The sequence below is a fragment of the Xenopus laevis genome, chromosome 5L (genome assembly GCF_017654675.1).
Source record: "Xenopus laevis strain J_2021 chromosome 5L, Xenopus_laevis_v10.1, whole genome shotgun sequence".
In the NCBI taxonomy this organism is placed as follows: Eukaryota; Metazoa; Chordata; class Amphibia; order Anura; family Pipidae; genus Xenopus; species Xenopus laevis.
The window spans coordinates 167463467-167485532 of record NC_054379.1 but is presented as its reverse complement, the minus strand read 5'-3'; the positions used below and the strand labels follow the sequence as shown (position 1 = coordinate 167485532).

At 39.1% G+C, this 22066-nt stretch overlaps 1 protein-coding gene across 1 annotated transcript; it reads left to right on the top strand.

Annotated features, from left to right (window-relative positions):
• Positions 1-2610: 2610 nt before the first annotated feature.
• Positions 2611-12273, top strand: LOC108716270 (vomeronasal type-2 receptor 26). The gene is made up of 4 exons (XM_041563822.1): positions 2611-2737; positions 4264-4307; positions 8512-8635; positions 11390-12273. Exons 1-4 carry the CDS (start codon positions 2611-2613, stop codon positions 12271-12273), a joined length of 1179 nt encoding a protein of 392 aa, XP_041419756.1.
• The last annotated feature ends 9793 nt before the right edge of the window (positions 12274-22066 follow it).

Genomic DNA, 22066 nt, shown 5'->3' with positions numbered 1-22066 from the left:
AAGTTGCAACCTATAACTATGCTTCTGAATGAGCTAAGGTGGAATATGCCATCCATGTTGGAGGGCAAAGTAATCTCCTTTCTGGGAAAAGAATTCTCCCCTAATCCAAATGCCAAAGCCTTCCTCCAGATATTTCTGCTCTTGGCCATTTTGCTGCAACATTTTCCTGCCTCTTGCAGATCTGACAATGGAATCACAGTAGTGATGGGCGAGTGCTACGCAATATGTTGGCGCTATATAAATACATGTTAATAATAATAATTTCTCCAGTTTCGCTGTGTTCGCGAATTTCGCAAAATTCCCGCAAAATGTGGAAATTCACTGCGAATTCGTCCCTGGCAAATAAATTCACCCATCACTAAATCACAGTGCTAACGAGTACATTATTGATTTTTGAACATTGGAAGCAAAAACCACCTGGAACAATGAGGCTTACGTGGCTGCCTTTTATAAGGGAATGTCCGACAAGCTTAAAGGAGTTGTTTACATTCCAAACACTTTTTTCAGTTCAGTTGTTTTCAGATTGTTTACCAGCATTAAAGACTTTTTTTCACCAGCAATAGAGACTTTTTTTCACTTTCCATCTTTTATTTGTTTACAGTTTTTCCAAAATTTAATGTCCATGTCTCTGGTGAGTGAGGGAGCTCAGTAACTCAGGTGCAGATTCTGTTCCAATTTGCAGCTCCATTAGTTGATACATTTCTCAGTAGGATCTATGGGGATTATAAGTGCAACTATTGGATCAATTCTAACAACTGGCTTTAAAGGAGAAGGCATGGCTTTGTGCACTTGGGGGTGCCAAATGTTAGGCACCACAGATCGATCCTCTTCCGGCTTCTTCTTTATTCAAATTTCCCAGGGCAAACACATGTGCAGTTGAACGAAATAGCCCACTTTTTAGTTTAAGTTTTGCTTTTCGTTCTACTGCACATGCGTAGCCTAGCAAAGAAAGAGGACGATGGAAGAAGATTGCTCCGTGGTACTCACTGGTATAACCCCGGGCCGGTGCAGTTTTCTGCTGATAGGAGCACCGGCCCAGGGTTTCAGGTAAGTCAATACAATCACTTGGGGGTGCCTAACATTTGGTACCTCCAAGTGCACAAAGCCTTTCCTTCTCCTTTAATGAAACTCAGGGATTTTGCTCAGCAGGGACAAAGATAAGAAATGAATCAACTAAATGTATCAATTTAGATCAGTTACATAGTCAGTGGGGCTCTTTTATAAACGTTGCACAGTGCAGAATGATTTGCCAAGTGAACAAATTTTCCCTGCACATGATTTTATTTATAAAGCTGGATAACAGAATTGCAGTTTTATGGCAAAAAATTGCAAAATGTGAATATTTATGCGCACACTGCAAATTACAAATTTAAATGACTGTCAATGCTATTTTAACGCACAACCTGGTACAGTGGCTGCACTCACACAAAAACTTGTCTTATTTGTGAAAATATTGCTCAATGCAAATTTGCAAAAAAAAAACAGAAAGAAGGGAACAGCAGTGCAATATTTTGTTCAGGAAAAAGCATGGGCAATACAACCATTTGCAAAAAAATATGCGAAATTTTTATTAATGACCCCCCAGTGACCAGCCTCCCAGAGCTACTTTAGAAGGTGAAAAACACTTTACACTTCATTATTTGAAAAAGTCACACATAGAAGATAGAAAGTAAGTGGGGAAAAGTCTTTATTTCTGGTGAAATATCTGAAACCAACTAAACTGGAAAAAGTGTTGGAAGGTAAACAACCCCTTTAAGGATGATCTTGTATCCAGAGATCTCCCTGAACAGCTGGAGGATCTGATTGCTCTCACCATCAAGGTTGACACCATAGGGAACTCCAAAGCCCAGAGATTCCAGCCTGTATCCTGGCACAATGACTTCAAATACCTCTTCTTCAGATCTCTGCAGATTGGGAGGACACATCTCTCTAAACAAAGAAACTTTGGAGATGCTCTGCTGGTCTGTGCTTGTAATGCAGTAACAAGGTTTATTTACCAATAACTGTCCCTTGAAGCAGGGAAATGCCAGTGTCTAGGTAAGATTGGGCAGGGGGAGTCTTAACTGGGCAGCATCAAACCTTTCCCCCCTAATTCTCATAGATTCCTGTACAGTTTAAACTGACCTCCAAAGCAGTCAATCTGCAAGCCTTTTTTGATTCCAGAGCTGCAGGAAATTTCATGGATTCTGCCTTTGCCAAGCATCTTGGTTTTCTCTTTATCTCTTGATGACCCCCTGTGGATTTTGGCAATTTTTGATAAACCATTGATGACTGAAATAATCTCAGAAACAACATCTGACTGTGGGGGCTCTACACAAAGAGACATTATCTTTCCTCATCATTAATGGACCTTCAGCTCCAGTGGTCTTGGGCTTAACATGTCTGTTTGCATAGCCCTACAATTTACTGATTATCCAATCAAATCTCTCTCTATGGAGTCCTTACTGAAAGTCTTCCTGCTACCATAATTTATCTGATACCCATTGGCTCAGTAGAGCTTCAATCCCTGCCCCCTGCATTCAAAGATTTTTTTGACATGTTCTGTTAGCAATCTCCTGACTGTTCCTACTCATTGTTGGTAATTACCAAATAGATTTTCTTTCTGAATCCATGCCTTCTCAGGGCCTTACTTATCCTCTGTCTCCTTCTGAAACCAAAGACGCCAATGAGTACATCCAAGATTATCTGTCCATGTTCCTTTCCTGCCAGAGATGGCTATTTTGTGGAAAGAAGGATGGTATCTATGTCCCTGTATTGATTACAGGGGACTCAATAAGATCACCTTAATGAACCCTCATCTCTGTGACCCGCTGAAAAAGTATTTTCACTAAGCTTGACCTCTATGGGGTTTAGAACCTGATACAAATACAAGAAGGGGATGAAAGGAAAATCACTTTTAACACCCTTTAACCACCCTTTGTAAAATGTATAATGAAGCAATAGAATTCTTGATGAATCAGATGAAAATAAAGCGTAGGACTGGCCAGATATGGGATGATTGTGACGTAGTTGGCAGCTTAAATATATTGCAATATATGGACAAACAATTGAAAACCGGAAATTCGGCTCTTAGTTACCAGGAGCGGCAGGGGGTCGCTGCCGCCTGAGGCGAGTGCCTCAACTTGCGAGTGCCTCAACTTGCCTCATTGGTGGAGCGCCCCTGGATGTTTTGAAGATAAGTCATTGCAACAAGGTTACAAAGAAAAGGATCATTGGTACTGTATATGCTACGAGCCACCTCATATAAGTAAAAAGAATGAAGCCCAGCTACTTTTACAAATAGAAACTGCTTTGCAACTAGGTCAAGTTATTATTATCTGTGACCTTAATTATCCAGACATTGAATGGGGTCATTGGGTTGCCAAGTCAGAAAAAGCTAGTAGGTTTGTAAATATGCTGAATGAAAACTTTTTATTCCAGCTCGTTCAAGAACCTATTAGGAATAATTCTCTTTTGGGCCTTCTAATAACTAATAATACTAAACTCATCTCTAACATTTGTGTGGATGAGAGGCATTTAGGGAATAGTGATCACAACATGGTCTCCTTTGAGATTCTGTTGTAGAGGCAATTCTACAAGGAAGTAACGAAAACACTACATTTCAGACATGCAAACTTTTACAGTATAAGGGCATCTCTGAAACATATTATGTGGGAAATGCTTTTCACAGGGTTAAACACAGAACAACAATGGGAAGTCTTTAAAATGCTGCTTAATAAATATACATGTCGGTATATTCCCCTTGTAAGCAAGGAACATCATTGCAAAGCAAAACCTTTTTTGGTTCAATAGAAGTGTTGGTGTTGAGGTGGGTAAGAAAATACATGCTTTTAATGCTTTAAAGTTAGCTGGGACAGCAGAAACATTTTAAAAGTACAAGGAGGCCAACAAAAAATGCAAAAAAGCTATCACCCAAGCTAAAATCGATACTGAAAAATCCAAAATTATTAATATGTAAATAGTAAAAAAGTTAAGTAGTAAGGGGGTGGGAACATTAATATTAGAGCAGGGGGCAGCTGGATGATGAGAACAGAAAAAGAGCTGAGATACTGAGTTATTATTAGTCTGTCTACACAAATGATGCGTTAATAAAGCTTTAATTTTTCATAGTCTTAATTTTAGTAAAACAATTAATGATGCATGGTTCACAAAAGAGACAAGAACATGTTAAGATATACAAAGGTCCAGGGCCGGATGATATTCATCCCAGGGTACTTAGCAAGCTTAGCTCTGTAATTGTCAAATCTTTACTTAATTTTTCAGGTTTCATTGAGGTCTGCCTATGGTGCAGAGAGACAGGAAAATTGGTAATGTGGTGCCACTATTCAAAAAAGGATGCAGTTCTCAGCCTCAAAAACTATAGGCCAGTTAGTCTGACATCAGCGAGTTTTTTGAAGGGTTAATAAAGGATAAGAAACTGGACTTCACAGCAAATCATAATACTATGAGTTTGTGCCAGCATATTTTTATGTGTAATAGATCTTGCCAGACTAACAATTTCTTGTAATGAGAAGGTGAGCAAGAACCTCGATTCTGGGGTGGCAGTGGATGTGATTTACTTAGACTTTGCTAAAGCATTTGATACAGTGCCACACAGACGGTTACTGGTTAAATTAAATGTTGGCCTGGAACATAGTATTTGTACCTGGATAGAAAACTGGATAAAAGATAGATTACAAAGAGTGGTGGTAAATGGAACATTTTCTAATTGTTGTTAGTGGAGTTCTACAGGGCTCCAATATGTATTTGGTCCTTTGCTTTTCAACTTGTTTATTAATGACCTGGAGGATACTGTTTCTATTTTTGCTGATAATACTAAAATGTGCAGAACTATAGGTTCCATGCAGGATGCTGGCACTTTGCAGAGTGATTTGACTAAGTTTGAAAACTGGGCATAAATCTGTAAATTGAGGTTCAATGTTGATAAATGCAAGCACTTTGGCTAAAATAAATGCAAGTTACACACTAAATATCAGTGTTTTGGGAGTTTCCTTTACTGAAAAGGAACTGGTTTTTTTTTTTATATAACAAGTTGTCTAATTCCAGGCATATAAAGTTCTGTTCTGTTCTCTGGGCATTAACTCAAGGGATGAAACATAATTATGTCTCTTTATAGGTCCCTGGTGAGGCCTCATCTGGAATATGGGGGCAGTTTTGGACTCCAGTCCTTAAGAGGGATATAAATGAGCTGGAGAGAGTGCAGAGACTAAGTGCAACTAAACTGGTTAGAGGGGTGGAAGATTTAAATCTCTGCTTCAAACTTTCATTTGAAGCAGAGTAGGTGGTTCTTCACAGTGAGGACAATGAGGTTGTGGAATGCACTGCTGGGTGATGTTGTGATGCTGATTCTGTTAATATTTTTAAGAGTGACTTGGATGATTTCTTCAACATAATATCAAAGGCTATTGTTATTCTAAATTCTATAGTTCTATAGTTCCTTGTTTCAACCCGATTTAACTATGTAACTATGCAACAGCCTGCTATATTCAAAATCACAAAGCAACAGAGATAACTCTTTAGAATGAAACAGACCTGAAGCACATTAAAATCTTTGGAAGCAAAGTCTATGTACATGATCCCAAAGAAAAACATATAAGTAGAAAGCTTGTGCTGAGGAAGCCATACAGTGAATCTCAAATACTGTAGGTTACATAATCCTGCACCAAAGCACCAGCAAACTAACAATCAGCAGAAGTTTGATAATTGATGACACTTCTGTAAGTTTCATGATGTGACATCAACTGTCCATTCTATAGAAGTGACTCAACCAGTACTACAGAGAACTGAACCGGAATTGAGCAACTGAAAAGGGAGAAAGAGAACTCTCTGCAACTGCAGTAAGAAAGTCTGCAAAAGTTAACAGGTGCATCCCAGCTAAACACTTGTCATATGTGACTTGTATAGCATCACAGCAAATGCAAGTTTGTCTATCCATGAGAAGCAAATGTGGATTAAAGCAGCTAATGAAGAAATGGCGTAGCTCAACCAGCCCTTGGAAACTTACTAAGTTGCCCCAAGTTAAACATGCAATTTATTGGATGTAAATGGGTTTTAAGGCAAAACATGATTTTGTAAGATCCATGGATACAAAGCAAGGTTGGTTGCAAAGGGATTCTCTAAAAAAATATGGAGAAGATTATAAAAACTCCTTTTGCCAAACTACTTTTAGTATCTTAATTGCTATTGCAGCTCTAAGTAATATGATTGTAATACATTATGACATCTAAACAACCTTTCTCAATGGTGACATAGTAGAGGTGCTGTACACGACACAACCAGAAGGTTATATAAAATACGGAGAAAGGCATCTTATTTGTAATTTAAGTAAATCACTCTATGGGCTACAAAGGTCAGAGATCAATAATGACTTGTTAGATGAAGGCTTTACAAGAAATAAAGCTGATCAATGTCTTTACTTCAAAAACACCTGTGAAGACTGGATGTATCTACTACTCTATGTTAATGATTTGATAATTTTACACAAGCAGTATGAGAAAATTGCAAAGCCAAATTTAATTCTCAACAACAGAGGACCTAGGAGCTGTAACCTACTACAAAGAGAAGACAAAGATGAAAGTAACAAAATCATCGTTATTCTTAATTAGAATGCAAAGGTGTAAACACACCACTAGGCACAACATATTTAACATTGGAAGGAGAAGAAGTTTGTCTGTCAAATAATGAAGTCTACAGACAAGCAATGTATGTAGTCTTGTTCCTTGCCACAACTACATGTCCAGATATAGGTGCTGCCGTGTCAATTCTATGCAGATGTGCAAGTAAACTTCATCAAAGAGACTGGAATGCAAGTAAGAGAGTCATGCAATACCTCAGTCAGACTAAAGACTAGAGTTTGTGCTTGCATAGTTGGAGGCAAGGTTGTGCTGTTGGTGAAAATAAAAAGAAAACATTCTGTCTAAACAAGTAAACACTAAATTAACTAATTAACATGTTTGATATATTACATAAGACTAGTAATATACTTCCAAAAGTCTTGCATGATTCTAAAGAGACCAGTTATATAGCTTGTATATTATAAAACTTGTATACTATACTTGTTATACATAATAATGTTTCTATTTAAAGACACCCTTATCCGACTATACAATTGTCAGGGAAATATTGACCTAGAAAGGGAATAAGTTCCTCCTCCCAGCTTTAAAACAGCAACAATACTTAGCTGGCTTAAGTCTTGTGGGGACTGCCTGTCAAAAAAGGTGAGCAAAACCTTTAGGATTTGAAAGAAAATGAGACTCACATGCCCCTGCTGCAGCCACTCTTTCATTGTGTCCAATCCAAATGGTGTGTTGGTTTCCTCAAACTGGTCTCCATCCAGTGGACATCATATGTAGGGGGGTTTTGGTGGGTGAGAGAACCAATCCACACACATAGGATAAAATCACTGTCCAGCTTTATTTTGAATAGTTAAAACAACAAACAGGCATCTATTACAGATGTACTTCTACTCTATGACATGTTGAATCACCTGACGCATTTCATGCCTCTTTCTGGCACTTCATCAGAGGTGAGGTCACAGGATATCCTGTGCCTTATATACCTGTGTTCATTAAAGAGATTTTTTTAATGAATTGTTATGCATCAATTGGGAGTCCACATCTGATCTCTATCTAATTAAGCCCAAGGGACTCGCCCCAGTTCTCAGGCAATCACGTACAAAAATTCCTTTATCCAAAGATAACTGTCCCAAGGCTTTTCTCAGTAAAAATTTTTCTTTATTTAAATTAGCATTAAAAATTCAGATACAAACTCACCCCATCAGGCCCATTTTTTTAATGAACACAGGTTGTCATAGAGTAGAAGTACATCTGTAATTTAACTATTCAAAATAAAGCTGGACAGTGATTTTATCCTATGTGTGTGGATTGGTTCTCTCACCGAGCAAAACCTTTACCCTACTACAAATAAAAATCTTTAATTCACAAGTTTTGTACATTTTTGTATAAGGGAAGTGGCCACTCCAGGTTTTCGACAGTGGTCTGTGACAACTGAAGCTTTCAAATTGAGCGCATACATCATTATTATATTGAGTGTTGAAAGTAAGATGTTCAGGTGCAATTCTCTTGCATTCACATGGAGGTGCCCAGTCTAGGTGTGAAATTATTGAAACATTAGTAACAATTACGTCAGGTGTATCTCCCTCTTATGGATGCAGGAATTATGGGGAAAATGCTGCATTGTGGGTTAAAACTCATCAACTTGAACTCAAAATTGCACTTTGTGTGCCTTGGTTTTAAATGTCCCTTCTAGTCTTGTCATTATTCTAGTGGCAGTCATCAATATGGAGTCAATATTGTAACTGAGTAAAATGTAGGGTAAAATGTGTGTCCCCCAAAAAAGTACAGTGTTTGCCCATTAGGATGTGCTAAGAATGAGAAATCTTAGATTTTTCAGTTCTAATAAAAGTCAGAGAATTAGAATTGACATCAAGCATCTTATTTTTAAGGAATGTTTGATGGAGTTATATATATATATTATATCTTCCACATGTAGATTCCTCTATCTCAGTGCAATGAACCCTGTGCCCCAGGATACAGGAAAGCTAAAATAGAAGGGAAGCCATCTTGTTGTTATGACTGTATCAGGTGCGCAGATGGGGAAATGTCCAACACAACAGGTAAGTCATTGTCTCAGAACCAGAAACAAATGCTATTTCTAAATGGCAAAAACTATTTTAATCAATGCAAACATGCACAACAAGTATTCTCGAACAAACAAAACATTCCCATCTATTTAGTGACTTTTTACAACAATATAATAAATTCTGGGTAAAATGCAGTGAATTTGGATATAGGTTAAAAAGGGTTTTACCATGTCAAAGTTGCAGAGGATTTTTAGGAGTAAGTAATTTCAGTAACAGGCTGGTGATAGAATAAATCAACTACAACAGACAAATAAAAAAGGATAAGTATATTTAATTACTAATGGTTGTTAATTTAATTGGTTTGCATGGGGCATTGTGCAAATTGCTTCAGGCATTTAGAAGTGCAGAGACCTGCGGATGGCAGGACACACAGGGCCCTGTCCTTTCTGCTTTCCCTAAACATTTCTGTGGATGTGGGGCTGTGAGCAAATTGCCACTTTAGAAGCTCAAGTTAGTGGTCTAGAGCAACAAATACTGTAGTTAACTGTACTATCTAACCCAGTAACTGGGTTAGATAGTATTGGTGGATGAGAACACCAGTATGATGAAGTAGTCAGCTGGGTAACATTGAGAAAGCACAATGTGGGGAAAGGAAGGCTAATACTTGGGTTTGTGTATTCCAACAGTACTTTATGAAAGTTTAGAAAGACAGTGGGAACTAAATGTGTGGTAGGAAGGAAGGGGTTGGGTTCCTGGAGAACTGGGCTGATTTTTCCTTGGGGCACAAACTATATAGCCATGAGGGATTGAACCGTAATGAAAGGGGGGTCCACTGTGCTAGGGGAAATAATGTCTAAGAGGCAGGAGTAGTGTTTAATCTATGTAAGTATAACAAGTGTATAACAATTTAAACAATGCTGCAGATCCCAGTAGCTGTTGGCAACTAAACTAGAGCCTTCTGGAGGCGGAATTAACCAAAGACATCCCTCCCTCATGGCAATGGAAGTTTAGCTGCTTGGAGAGCTTATATAAATCCAACCATAAGACTGACTAATGCAAAATAAAGTTTTATTTAGCAGAACTGTCAGATTTTAGCATACTGCACCCAAACTGTAAATGATAAGTCTATTCTGAGTTGGGGTTCCAAGTACCAATTATTTCCAAACAATTTCTAGAATGATGCACACACACAGCCAATAATAGTATTAATGACTGTGTGCATCATTCTATAAATTGTGGCTCTGGAGGCTGCCTCGTCCTCTCTTGGTCCATAAGGAAACACAAACAACTTGTCTAGTTTTATTATTGAATTGGTGGCCTTGCAGTAGACCTTTATATATTCTGACACATCCAGTTTCTGTACTTCAGAAACTATTTTTATCAGATAGCTGAACTAAACAAACATTTGAAATTCATAAAGGTTTTTATTCAGCGTGAATGTACAAATGTTGAAGGTCAAAAGTAGTCATGAGCGAAAGATTTGCCAAGAAAATAACGCCCATAGATGGCAATGGGTGAAAAAAATTGGCTCACATAAAAAAAAATGATTGCCTTCAATGCATTTTTGTGGATTTTTGCCAAAATGAGCCAGATTTGCCCCTCATTAGTCAAAAAGAATATTTCCCTTCCTAATCTCTAAAGCAGCTCCTCACACATGGAAGGCTGGAAGAGGAAAAGGATGATGTGATGGTTAAACATAACACATAAGGAAGGGGAATAAAAGGGTTGACAGAGAAGGAAATATACACCTTGGGGGGGGGGATTTAATAAAAGTCAGTATTGAATGAGAAATTGAATGCCTCTGCACAAACACATTTTCCTCTAGTTGAATTTTATGTAGCTTTTAGGAACCGGGGAACTTTTTAGCAAAAGGGCTTGCAAGAAAGATTGAAAATGTTATAATTTGTAATAGTGCCCACTGTATGTAATTGAATTCCTACTGAAAAAATTATATTTGTGCCAAAAGATTACACCTTCAAGCATGTCTTAAAAGTGCACAATGTGCAACTAAAATTGCAATTCAATAAATGACTAATGCAGAATATTACAATGTGAAATGCAAATTGTTGTTCTTATTTTTGCAAATTTGAATAACCTTAATACATTTACCCCCTTTGACTTTGGTGACTAGTTGGCAACATAAAAATAACTAAGTGGTGGGACAGCACAACTCTATACAGTATAGTCGCTTATACAGTACACACCTGCTAAGGTAGAAATGGGTAGCAACTGGTTGAAACAACAAGGCATTTATAAATATGGTAAAATAAAGTGTAAAGTGTGTAAATACAGTATGTACTTGTAGGAAATAGTTTCCTCAGCACCTGTGGGAAACAATATGTCTGTGAAGGTTATCAATCATCCAGTTCATGGTATATCTATAGTAATAAATCAAATCAACTGGACTTGCTGTGTTTTCTTTTTCCTTGAAGATGTTTCGCTAATCATCCTTCTGGCTTTCTCAATTCAGCCTATGGAGCCTTCTGTAGGCTGCCAGTCCACATAGGAGCTACCAAACAGTCAATCACAGCCCATATTTGGCACCCAGGAACATTTTTTATTCTTGTGTTGCTCCCCAACTCTCTTTAGATTTGAATGTGGCTCAAAGGCATAAAAGGTTGGGGACCCCTGATGTGGTGGCAAGTGGATGATGTTAGTTAACTCAGAAATCATTTTTATGTTGTTATAGTTATATCACGGTGCATTCAAAAGTTTAAATGTTACTGACATTCTGGTTTCCCTTTTGGTAAGTCAAAAGATTATATCTTTCAATGTGCTGTATTCCAGATGCAACAAATTGTGTGAAATGCTTGGAGTATCAGAAGTCTAATACAGGGAGAACTGAATGTCTCCTTAAGGCTGTAAACTTCCTTTCTTATACAGACACCATGGGGGCCAGTTTAACGTCCATTGCCTTGCTCTTCTTCATCACAGCTTCTGTAGTTCTGAGAATCTTTGTGAAATATTGGGACACTCCTATTGTGAAAGCCAATAACCAAAATCTCAGCTGTCTCCTCCTCATCTCTCTCATGTTGTGTTTCCTCTGCACATTATTATTCATTGGACACCCAACACAGATATGTTGTCTCCTCCGACAAGTAACAGTTGGGATTGTATTTACTATTTCTGTTTCATCTGTGTTGGCTAAAACACTCACAGTTATTATTGCCTTCAATGCCACAAAGCCTGGGAGCAAGCTGAAGAAGTATGTAGGAACCCAACTGTCCATTGTATTAGTTATAATATGCAGTTTGGGTTCAACTGTAATTTCTGCTGTGTGGATGATTTCTCACCCACCCTTTTTGGAGGCTGATACATTTTTGGAAAAAGACACAATTATTTTAATGTGCAATGAAGGATCTGTAATCTTTTTCTTCTGTGCTATTGGTTACATGGGTGCTCCAGCAGTGCTGAGTTTCATTGCTGCATTTCTAGCCAAGGATTTCCCTGACCGATTTAATGAGGCTAAAAACATCACTTTCAGTATGTTGGTGTTCTGTAGTGTGTGGGTGACATTTGTCCCTGCATACCTGAGCAGTAAGGGGAGTAGAATGGTGGCTGTTGAGATATTTGCCATCTTATCCTCCAGTGCTGGATTATTGGGCTGTATATTTGCCCCTAAATGTTACATTATTTTTCTTCAACCTGAATTAAACACAAGAACATTTTAGATTAGTCACTTTGCTTGTCCTCCTTTAGCAGGAACAATATTTGTTCTTTTGTGTTTACCTAGAAATAGTAAAACCATAGTGAATAGTCTATATTGACATCACACATCACTCAATGTGCACCAAGATTTAATTTTAATGGAATAAAGATTATAATACTGTATTCAAACAGACTGAAGTATTGGTACATGGTGACTTCCTCAAGCTTCAAGTCAAAAGTTTTCTTTATCAGTATTTAAGTAGTGATGGGTAAATTTATTCACCAGATGCAAATTCGCAGGAAATTTCTGTTTTCACCAGCGTCAACAATTTTTTGGCGCTGCCAACAATTCTGACACTGGTGATAGTTCTGATGCCTGTGACGAGTAAATGGACATCCATTTACTTCAATGAGCGTCAAAAGTCACCATCATCGGAATTGTCGCCGGCGTCCAGATTTCTAGATTTCACCAAAATATATTCAATAGACCTGGTTATCTTAATTTTTCATGTAGAAATGAGCAGCCTAAGAATTTATGATATCTTGGGGTACTTCCTGATGGTTTACAACATATTCCCTGGGGCTTGACATAGATTCCAGAAACATCTCATAGATACATTGACCCCTTGTCATGTCAATACAAAGGCTGTGTGACTTCTGCAAGGACATCAAACTCCATAAAGAAGGCATTGGTTGCTATTGTGCATTATTACAGCACACTAGAGTCCATTACACTATAATACATACATATATTATAGCAGGCAAAAAGTTATTATGTTCAGTTACATTTTAAACAAGGAACAGTCATTTCATATCTACACAATTGACAATCTACACAAAAAACAGGGTGAGATTTTACCATGATCCCTTTTTTCATACCCTCTAGTGCTTATTCATAGGCAGTAAGACACCAAGGGTTTTTTTTCTGAAAACTTGAATTTTTCTAGTCTGGCTTTTAAAGGGGAAAACCCTTTAATTTTTAATGATTTATTATACCGTGAGGCTGCTAAAAGTTCTAATCTGAAAATACTCCATCTCAAACCTGCCGTGTTCATGTATAAAATCAATGGCAGATGTCCCTATCCCAATTTGAAGATATCGTGGTCTGGGCTGGGTTTAGTCCGAGAAACTGAAAAATGTGGGGGTTTTGAGTGATCAGGAGAAAAGTCCGAAAAATGTGTACGGTCCGGTTTTTCACTCAATTTAAATTTTAGGGTTTTTTGCCTCTAAAAATTTGAATTTTCACCAGAAAAAATTGAGCTTTCATAAATATGCCCCATAGTTTAGACACAGTGGTAAACGTATGTAGGAGGTGTAGAGAACACCAGGGCTGGGTCCTTGTGTGTATCAGGGAAGGAGTCTGGGGATTATTTGGAAGCAACACCAGTGGCTGTGTTTTCTTCGTTTTCAGGGCCTGGACTCAGGAATGGGAGGGAAGGTACAGGGTGGGCCTTCTAATTCCACCCAGGTACACACCTGGCTTTTACTGGGGATTCTCTGTATAAGGAGGAGGAACAGGTGCAATTAGGGAGGTGCATGATGGTGCCTGCAGTGGGTGAGCTGCAAGTCATTCTACAGGGTGTTAAAAAGGACTAAAACAAAAACCCTTGTGTACAAAGGACTGTGAAAGAAAGCTGGATAATATTGGGCATTAGGGGTTTTTGTTGTTTGGCCTCAAGTAGACTGACCAGGCCTAGTTTGTACTCTGAGAAAACCAAAGGACTTTCACAAGCTGAAGTAAACTGGGTGTTATATTTTAATTTACTTTCTGCTGAAGAAAAGCTACTGTTTAGTTCAGTTTCTAAATAAATTTACTTTTCTCAGTGTACAGCGTGCTGGCTGCAATACCCCCTCAATATTACATAGGGTAAACATTTTGTAAACCTTAATTTTGCTAGTTTTTCCCAGGAAGGTTTTTGGTCAGTTAGGTTGGGTCCTTGAGGGGGAGAAAGGCTCCAAAAAGGGCAGTTTTGTTATAGTCACTGTAGAAGAAAAAGACAGGATCGGGATAGTTAGTAGAACGGCCAGAAGCTCCAACCAGGAGGATTAGTACTTATGGTGTCAATGCTGCCAGGACAGGGATTCAAGTGTTCATGCTCAGGGATAGAGAGATACTTGGAGTGTGGGATGACTACCTCCCCACTGATTCACCTAACAAAGGGATTGGCACCAAGGTAAGCAATACTACCTCTGGGGGTGTTGTGAATGTTAGACCTGAAAGTTTGTGACTATCCACTGGATGATTATTGTTAGAAGCATTTACTGACTGATATTATAAAATCAAGTCAGCACCCACCATTTCTAAAGTGTACCATCTGTCAATAAGGAGGCACCCAAGTTTATTTAAAGAATTTGTAAATGATGAAGACACAGTGTGGTTAACCCTCACTCCCATATGCATAAATTAAAAATAAAGAACACTTCACTTTTCCCAAAAAGACTTAAAAGATCAACTCCCCTCTTACCCAATCCCACATTCTTTATACCCTGCACTGGAAAATACAGTATTTAGTATCACTCTAGTTGCATTGCGCCAAATATCTAGTCACATTATTATTTTCTACATATTGTGGATTCATAATTTCACTCAAATGTTATCTACAGATGCAGCCACTTTGGTTTGTCTGTTTGACACAGAATAACTAAACACAGATATCCCATTTATCTCATTTAACACAGAAAACTGCGTCACAACATCCCATCTAATTAAGGCATTCACCATTGTTCACAATGGTGCTTTGGTATGCTAATGGAAAGGTTAAATGCATTAAATGAGTTAAGATGACTTTAGATAACGCAGTTTCTTCAATTAACCATGAGTCATGACGCATTTATCTCACAAATCCAAGTGGCTTCATCTGTAATTCTTTCCTTCAGAGATTTGTTTGTACAGCCTATATAATGTTTTGGCATATGAGATGGTCAGTAGATAAATGACAGTTACAGTGTTAGGCTTGATATACTCTTTAAGGTGTGTTACACTTGATATACTCTTTAATTTGGTATCACCTACCTGACACAGTAGAGCCAAATTCTTTCATACATTTCATTCTTTCATACATTGACATGTAATGCACCTATGGGGCAAATTTACTTAGGTCCAAATTTTCACTTTGAAACACTTCACCATACTTCACACAACTGATTGTAGGGATCCAGAGGGTTAATTTCCCTCTGTTCCTTAATCCTAATTTCTAAATTTCTAAAATCCCCTGCCTGTCCAGCTACAGGCTGAACCTAGAGTCAAGGGAGGAGCAGGTGCCCTTGTCCCTGTGCAATGTGTCTGGCAGATACTGGAAGGAGTCAGAAGGTGTCACAGCTGCACATATATTGGATATTGGTAAACCCATGTGCTCCCACTGCCATTGCTGATTTCTGTTTCACTGATGACAGAGTGATTAAGAAGTACTGCCAGATGTAGGGGCTAAAAAGGAGTTCAATAGCCCTGTCGGGCCTGAGGTAGGAGACTCCAAAGCCTGGTAAACTCAACCATGAGGGTTTAGAGCCTGGATGGACTTTTTATATGCTCACACTATGGAGAGTGCTGGGAGCTGTAGTTCAGCAGAGGAGGACTTTGTGTGCTCATACTAGGGAGAGTACTCCAGCTCTGGATGAACCTGCCCATCTGAGTGAATCCCCGGGTGAGTTGTGCCAAAGGGAGGGTAGAGAAATGATCCAGCATGTGTCCCTGTACTGATACAGGGTCTAGTCTCAAATGAATTTGGACAGGTAGTGCTACCTGGGGAAAGTAAAAACTCTTTGGGGAAAAAGGGACTGAGACTCTTTGTCTACCAGGAGTGGAGTGTGGGACTTTGCCTGGCAAGGAGGTGCCAGGATTGGACTGCAAAGGGCTCCCCAAGGTAATGGTCATCAATATGTGATTGCATATTTAGGTTATTCTTTTCTGTATTATATAAAGTTATATTTGTTAAACAGCACTTGGTGTGTTTCCTAATGGAGCCACCCACAGGTGTATTCCCAAATTCAATTAGGTGGAGACTCAGGGACTCAGGACATGTTTGATGCATAAACTTTGGCACAGGGGGGTGGCCAAAAAGGGGTTACATACATCAGACTTTTATTCAGTATGACTATGCATATTCACTAAAATGTGTATTTATGTCTCAGTAAACGAACGTTGGTGCAAAAATTGAAACAGTTTTTTATAACATAACTTCCTTGGTGGGAATATTTGCAAGCGTAGTTAAGCTATTAAGGGCAGCTAGAGAGTTTTCTTTGTGATGCTGCTGAAGACTTTTGCCTTTTTTTCTCCAAATGTCCAAGTAACCAAAAGGAAGACACAGATCCTCTAATGTCCTAACTTTTCATGATCCTGCTCAAGGCATTGTTGGTCCTGCTGCACGCTGTACAAGATCTTCTTCTTTGACTGGTAATGTAACCTCAAACAATTTTCTTTTTATTTGAGTTTTAGCATACTAAAAGAGATAAGCATTTGTTGCATTCACATAAAATCGTCAGATGTTTGCTTAGAAAAGAAAGATGGAAAAAAGAGGGAGAGGTAAAGATAGAAAGAATCAGTCCTATATATAGTGAGGGCCGATTAAAGAGAAAGAGAATGAAGCAAATATATCAAAATAACTTTAACTTTTGACGGCATGATGTGTTTCTTGAACTAATACTATTTCTGACCCTGGTGAGCGGCCAAATTCATCAGCACCTCCTTCTCCAGTACCCCTTGCAGATTATTTAAATGCAATTAGAAATTTCTGACCATAGGGCATGAATTGGTGAATTGCTCCCTTTCGCATAACGTCTGGGTGTAAGGCTGGAACAGGTTGGGTGTCAGCTGTCCAAAATGCTGTCCCAGTTTTTTCCCTGGTTCTTAAGGAGTGACATCGAGGTGGCTCATAAGTTGCCTGTCTCACCAGGAATCCGTTTTCTTGTCTCCCTTCAGTGCAGTTTCTCCTGCATTCCACGGCTCATGGGTTTTTTTCCCCCAGCATTTGGGTACAGGGGGGGGGGCATTTGCTAGTCTTCCCCCCAGGTGGCTTGGGGGGAGATAAGGGAGGTATGGGGAGCAGTCAGCCGCTTCCTCCGGTAATATGCGGAGGCCTTCTGGTCTTGAGCAGTGTGGAGGCTCCTAGCCATGCACACTGATTATAGGAGAAGGAGGGGTGGCCATCTTTGAGTTCCGATGTCTGCCATCTGCCTGTCCACTGCCCCAAGAGTTTTCTCCAAGGTCCTAGTCAGCTGATTGCATCACTGAGACTGGAGGAACCTTTGATCTGACACTACCTAGACGACATTTTGCTGTTTGCCAGGAAAAAGGAAACCCTGCCCAAGGACCGGGATTGAGTTATTTCTTTTCTAGGATCCCATGGATGGATTGTGAATTGGGAGAAGAGCTAGCTGGTTCCATCCTAGCCCCTGGTATATCTAGGGGCCTGGTTCAATACCCGGGAAGACTTAGTTTATCTTCCTCCCCAGAAGATTACAGCTCTGGTGAATTTAGCCTCGGGGTTCCTGTAGAGAGACAGGGTTACAGCCCGGGACCTGATGTCCCTGTTGGGATATATGGCATCAACCATCCCTGTCACAAAGTGGGGAAAATGGCACATGAGACCAGCCCAATCCCTGTTCTTGGAACAATGGAGCAGGGAAGAGAAGAATTGGGATCAGTGGATCTCTCCCCTTCAGGGATTCTCTTCACTGGTGGATTTCAGAGAGAAATCTGGCAAAAGGTTTTTCCTTATCCCAACCACATTGGAAAATTCGGGGCTGAGGAGCCCAGATGGGCCTGGAATGGGCACAGGGGTTGTTGCCTTCACCTCAGACCAACGTGCCCTCAAATATCCTGGAGATAAGAGTGGCATAATTGGCCCCGTTCTCTTTTTGCCGAAGTTCCGAAGGGTTCCTCGGTCAAGCTCCGTATAGACAATACCAGTGAGGTAACTTATGTCAAGAAACAAGGAGGAACAAGGAGCAAATCTCTCATTTAGGAAGTCCAGCCTATTCTCCAGTGGGCAACCTTTCCTCACTGACAGCGGAACATCTCCCAGGGGTAGAAAATCAGGAAGCAGACTTCCTGAGCCGCAACAGTGTCTCAAGCCAAGAATGGGCTTTGAACAAGGAGGTTTTTCAAAGTCTAGTAGAGAGAAATGAGGTCTCCCAGAAATCGATCTTCTAGCCTCTGATCTCAATACCAAGCTTCCAATGTTCTTTTTTAAGGAAGTACTGTTTGACAGCAGAGGGGTCGGATGCTCTGCTTCAGACATGGTCATTCAAACTGGCCTATGCACTTCCTCCATTCCCACTTATCCTGAGAGTTCTTCAAAAACGTATCCAGGACAAAAGCGAGCTGATCCTGATTGCACTGAACTGGTCGCACATGCCTTGGTATCCCCTGCTTCTCAAACTTTCTATAGCCCCTCTGTGGCCTCTCCACAGGAGGAGGGATCTGTTGAGCCAGGGTCCTCTACTTCACCTAAATCTGCCAGCTCTGTCCTTACAGGCTTGAAAGTTGAGCGCAAAAGACTGGCTACTCTAGGTCTTCCTCAGGGAGTGATAGACAATTTGCTTAAGGCGAGGAAGTCTTCAACATCTTCCACCTACTACAGAGTATGGGAAAGATTTCATTTGATTAGATTTTTTTTTTGATTTTTGTTCGATTTGTGCCCCTGAGGAAGACCCTTAAGGTTAAAACGCGTTGGGCTCACCTTCTTACCTTATTATTAATTTTTGTTTATTATTTGTAATAAATGTACTTATTATTTTTCTTTAAATTGGGTGTGCTATCCATTACTTTGAATTCTTGGCCATAATGAGTACGACATCTGAAGGAAATTTCTTATTTGAATGTGTTCCTTGAAGCTTGATTGGACATCACTTTTGAACTTTATCTGTTAATGATCCAAAACACTGCAAAAAACTTAAAAAAGAAAGAAAAAAGAGGCAAACAAAGAAATGAAGGGGGAATACATGATTATAGACACCTAAAAGACAGCAGCCCACACTACCTGGAAACCAGCCAGGAAGGATCAAGCCAGGAGCCCACCCTCAGACAAGTCTGGAGGGAAATCCAAATGATAAAAAAAAAAGGTGGAACACATGGAAAAGGCTCCAAAAAAATAATTCTGAAAGCATTTGTTATATATTCTTTTTTAACAAAATATATATGGAAAAAAAGATGTTTTTGATTATAATTTGATTTGAATATAAGTAAAAATCTCGATAATGGACAGCACCTCTTTGTATAAATAAAAAGCCTTTATTGTTACATGGCTTACGACCAACGATACAGTAACGTCTCGAAACTTTACTGTATCGTTGGTCGTAAGCCATGTAACAATAAAGGTTTTTTATTTATACAAAGAGGTGCTGTCCATTATCGAGATTTTTGCTGTACGGAGTGGATTGTGGCCACTATCGGAACGTGCACCTATAAAGCGGAGGAGTGTGTGCTGACTCTTATATTCTTCTTGAATATAAGTAAGAAATAATGTACACATTTATAGGATAGTGTTATAAGGACTCATGTGTAGGTAAAAAAGAACATAGAATACGCTGTTGTCAGCTGTGGTAAAAACAAAGTGACAGGCTAAAACCAAACCTGATTGACAAGTTATGATGTAATTCTGCCAGAGGATATGATGTCAGCAACATAACAAAGTTCAGAATGTAGCCTAAGCTTATCAATTGTCACCAAGTGAAACAGGTGACAGGGGTAATGGATTGGAAAGTTCACACTCACAGTGAGCAGAAACTCACTCATCAAATCTACCAGAACTGGAAACTACAACAATCAACTAAATCCCCACAGGCAGCAGGTGCAACGGTAGCTTCCCAACCCCTCAAATACCCATCCTATTCTTTCCTCTTATCTCCTATCCTCTGTCGTCTCTCTCTTCATTGTCTAATACCACTGCTGATTACAATGCTGATTTCTTGTACTTTGAAAAATCAATAAAAATGCCAAGTCAAAAAATATCTATAATATACAGTATATTTATTGGTGTGTTTTATTTCTCTCTTACGTCTGCCCATGAGGCATTTACATGTATTTATTTCAGTGCTGACATTACCTCATTACCTCTGGGCCTGATTTTTCAGTCTGATGACTAAATAATCATCTCATTGGAATGGACTTTGTCTTAAAATTCACACATGAAAATGATATTTTTGCATCTGCTGAAAGTATAAATTGGACTCTGCAGTTGGATATTGACATTATGGGAGACTTCACGGTTCTGTACCTGTCTATTTCTACTCAAAGGAACATGCTGCTGCTGATTATATTGCTGCTTGAATTTTCAGTGGACTGGAGCAATCAGCTCATTCACGGACCCAGATGCACTTTAAGAGGTCACAAATATCCAACCAGATATAAAGACGGGGACTTTGTTATTGCAGCTATAATCCATTTAGGTGATTGCTCTACTATACCACCTAATACATATAAAGTTCATCCAGCTGAATATAAGTGTTTAGAGTAAGTACTTGGTTCTTTGTTATTTACTGAGATGTGATGTACAGAAGCTACAGTATACATTAGCCCTGCTCTGATTACATTGATTAGTAAGTAAATGCTCCTTCCCCAATAGCACTGCCTGTCTCTTATGTTTTCTAGACTTAACACATTTTAAAGGAGAACCTAAAAATGAATGTGGCAAAAAATGTCCTATTTTATACAGTACAGTGAACTTATTGCACGAGGCTAAAGTTTGAGCTTGTCAATAGCAGCAATGATCCAGGACTTCAAACTTGTCACAGGGGGTCACCATCTTGGAAAGTGTCTGTGACACTCACATGCTCAGTGGGCTCTGATTGGCTGTTGAGAAGCTAAGCTTAGGGCTCGTCACTAATTATCCAGCAGAAAATGAGCTTCCCTGGCTGTAATATAAGCTGATGCTACAGGTTTGCTGATTATTCAATTCTGATGCTAATTGCACTGGTTTCTGTGCTGCCATGTAGTAATTATGTGTATTAATTACTAATCAGCCTTATATTGTGACATTTCTATTCTATGTGTACTGCATATTGTGAGTGGCTCCCTAAGCTCAGTAAGTGACAGCAGCACAGAGCATGTGAATCAGTGAATCAGCAGAAAAGAAGATGGGGAGCTACTGGGGCATCTTTGGAGACACAGATCTTTACTGCTAAAGGGCTGTGGTTGCCTTGGGCTGGTACAGAAGCACAAAACATAATGTACAACATTTCTACTTACTTCTTTAGTTAGGCTTTAGTTCTCCTTTAAATACTGAGAATTTTAAAGACTGACCTACCTGTGTCACACTGAAAGCTGCAATCTTCTGTCTCTGGTGTAGACATGGAGTATATTTATCAAAGGGTGAAGTTAGAGACCACCACAGTCCTCTAGAGTGAAATTCAGCCACTCTCCATTCATTTCTATGGGATTTTGAAAGGTGTATTTATGTAAGGATAAAATTTCACTTTCATTCTTTTAAAAATCCCATAGAAATGAATGTAGAGTGGCAGAATTTCACGCTAGAGGACTGTGGTGATCTCTAACTTCACCCTTTGATAAATATACCAATGGTGTTCTTGTGACCCTGCTGATCCTGACATGTCCAACTCAGACAATGTAGCAAGTGTCAGTTCTCCTCAAGCCAAGACTTAATTTCCAAAATACTCTTGCATGTTCCATCATTAACATATCCATGAAACAAGGAGAACCACAGAAGAGTGCAAGATGCTAGGGCATATTTATCATAAGTTAAGACATATTTCACAACAGTTCGCCATAAGTGAAATATTGATACTTTCGATTCAATTTTTAGGGCCATATTTATCATAATTTTTTTGTGAAACTGAGCTCCATTTCACCTGTATTTGAAA

Excerpts from the sequence above, each read along its gene's own strand:
- LOC108716270 (XM_041563822.1), top strand. The coding sequence starts at position 2,611 with ATGCCTTCTCAGGGCCTTACTTATCCTCTGTCTCCTTCTGAAACCAAA. Across the intron at positions 2,738-4,263 it reads ATTTTGTGGAAAGAAGGATG|GTTTCATTGAGGTCTGCCTA; the intron begins GTATCTATGTCC and ends TTAATTTTTCAG. Across the intron at positions 8,636-11,389 it reads GGAAATGTCCAACACAACAG|ATGCAACAAATTGTGTGAAA; the intron begins GTAAGTCATTGT and ends GCTGTATTCCAG.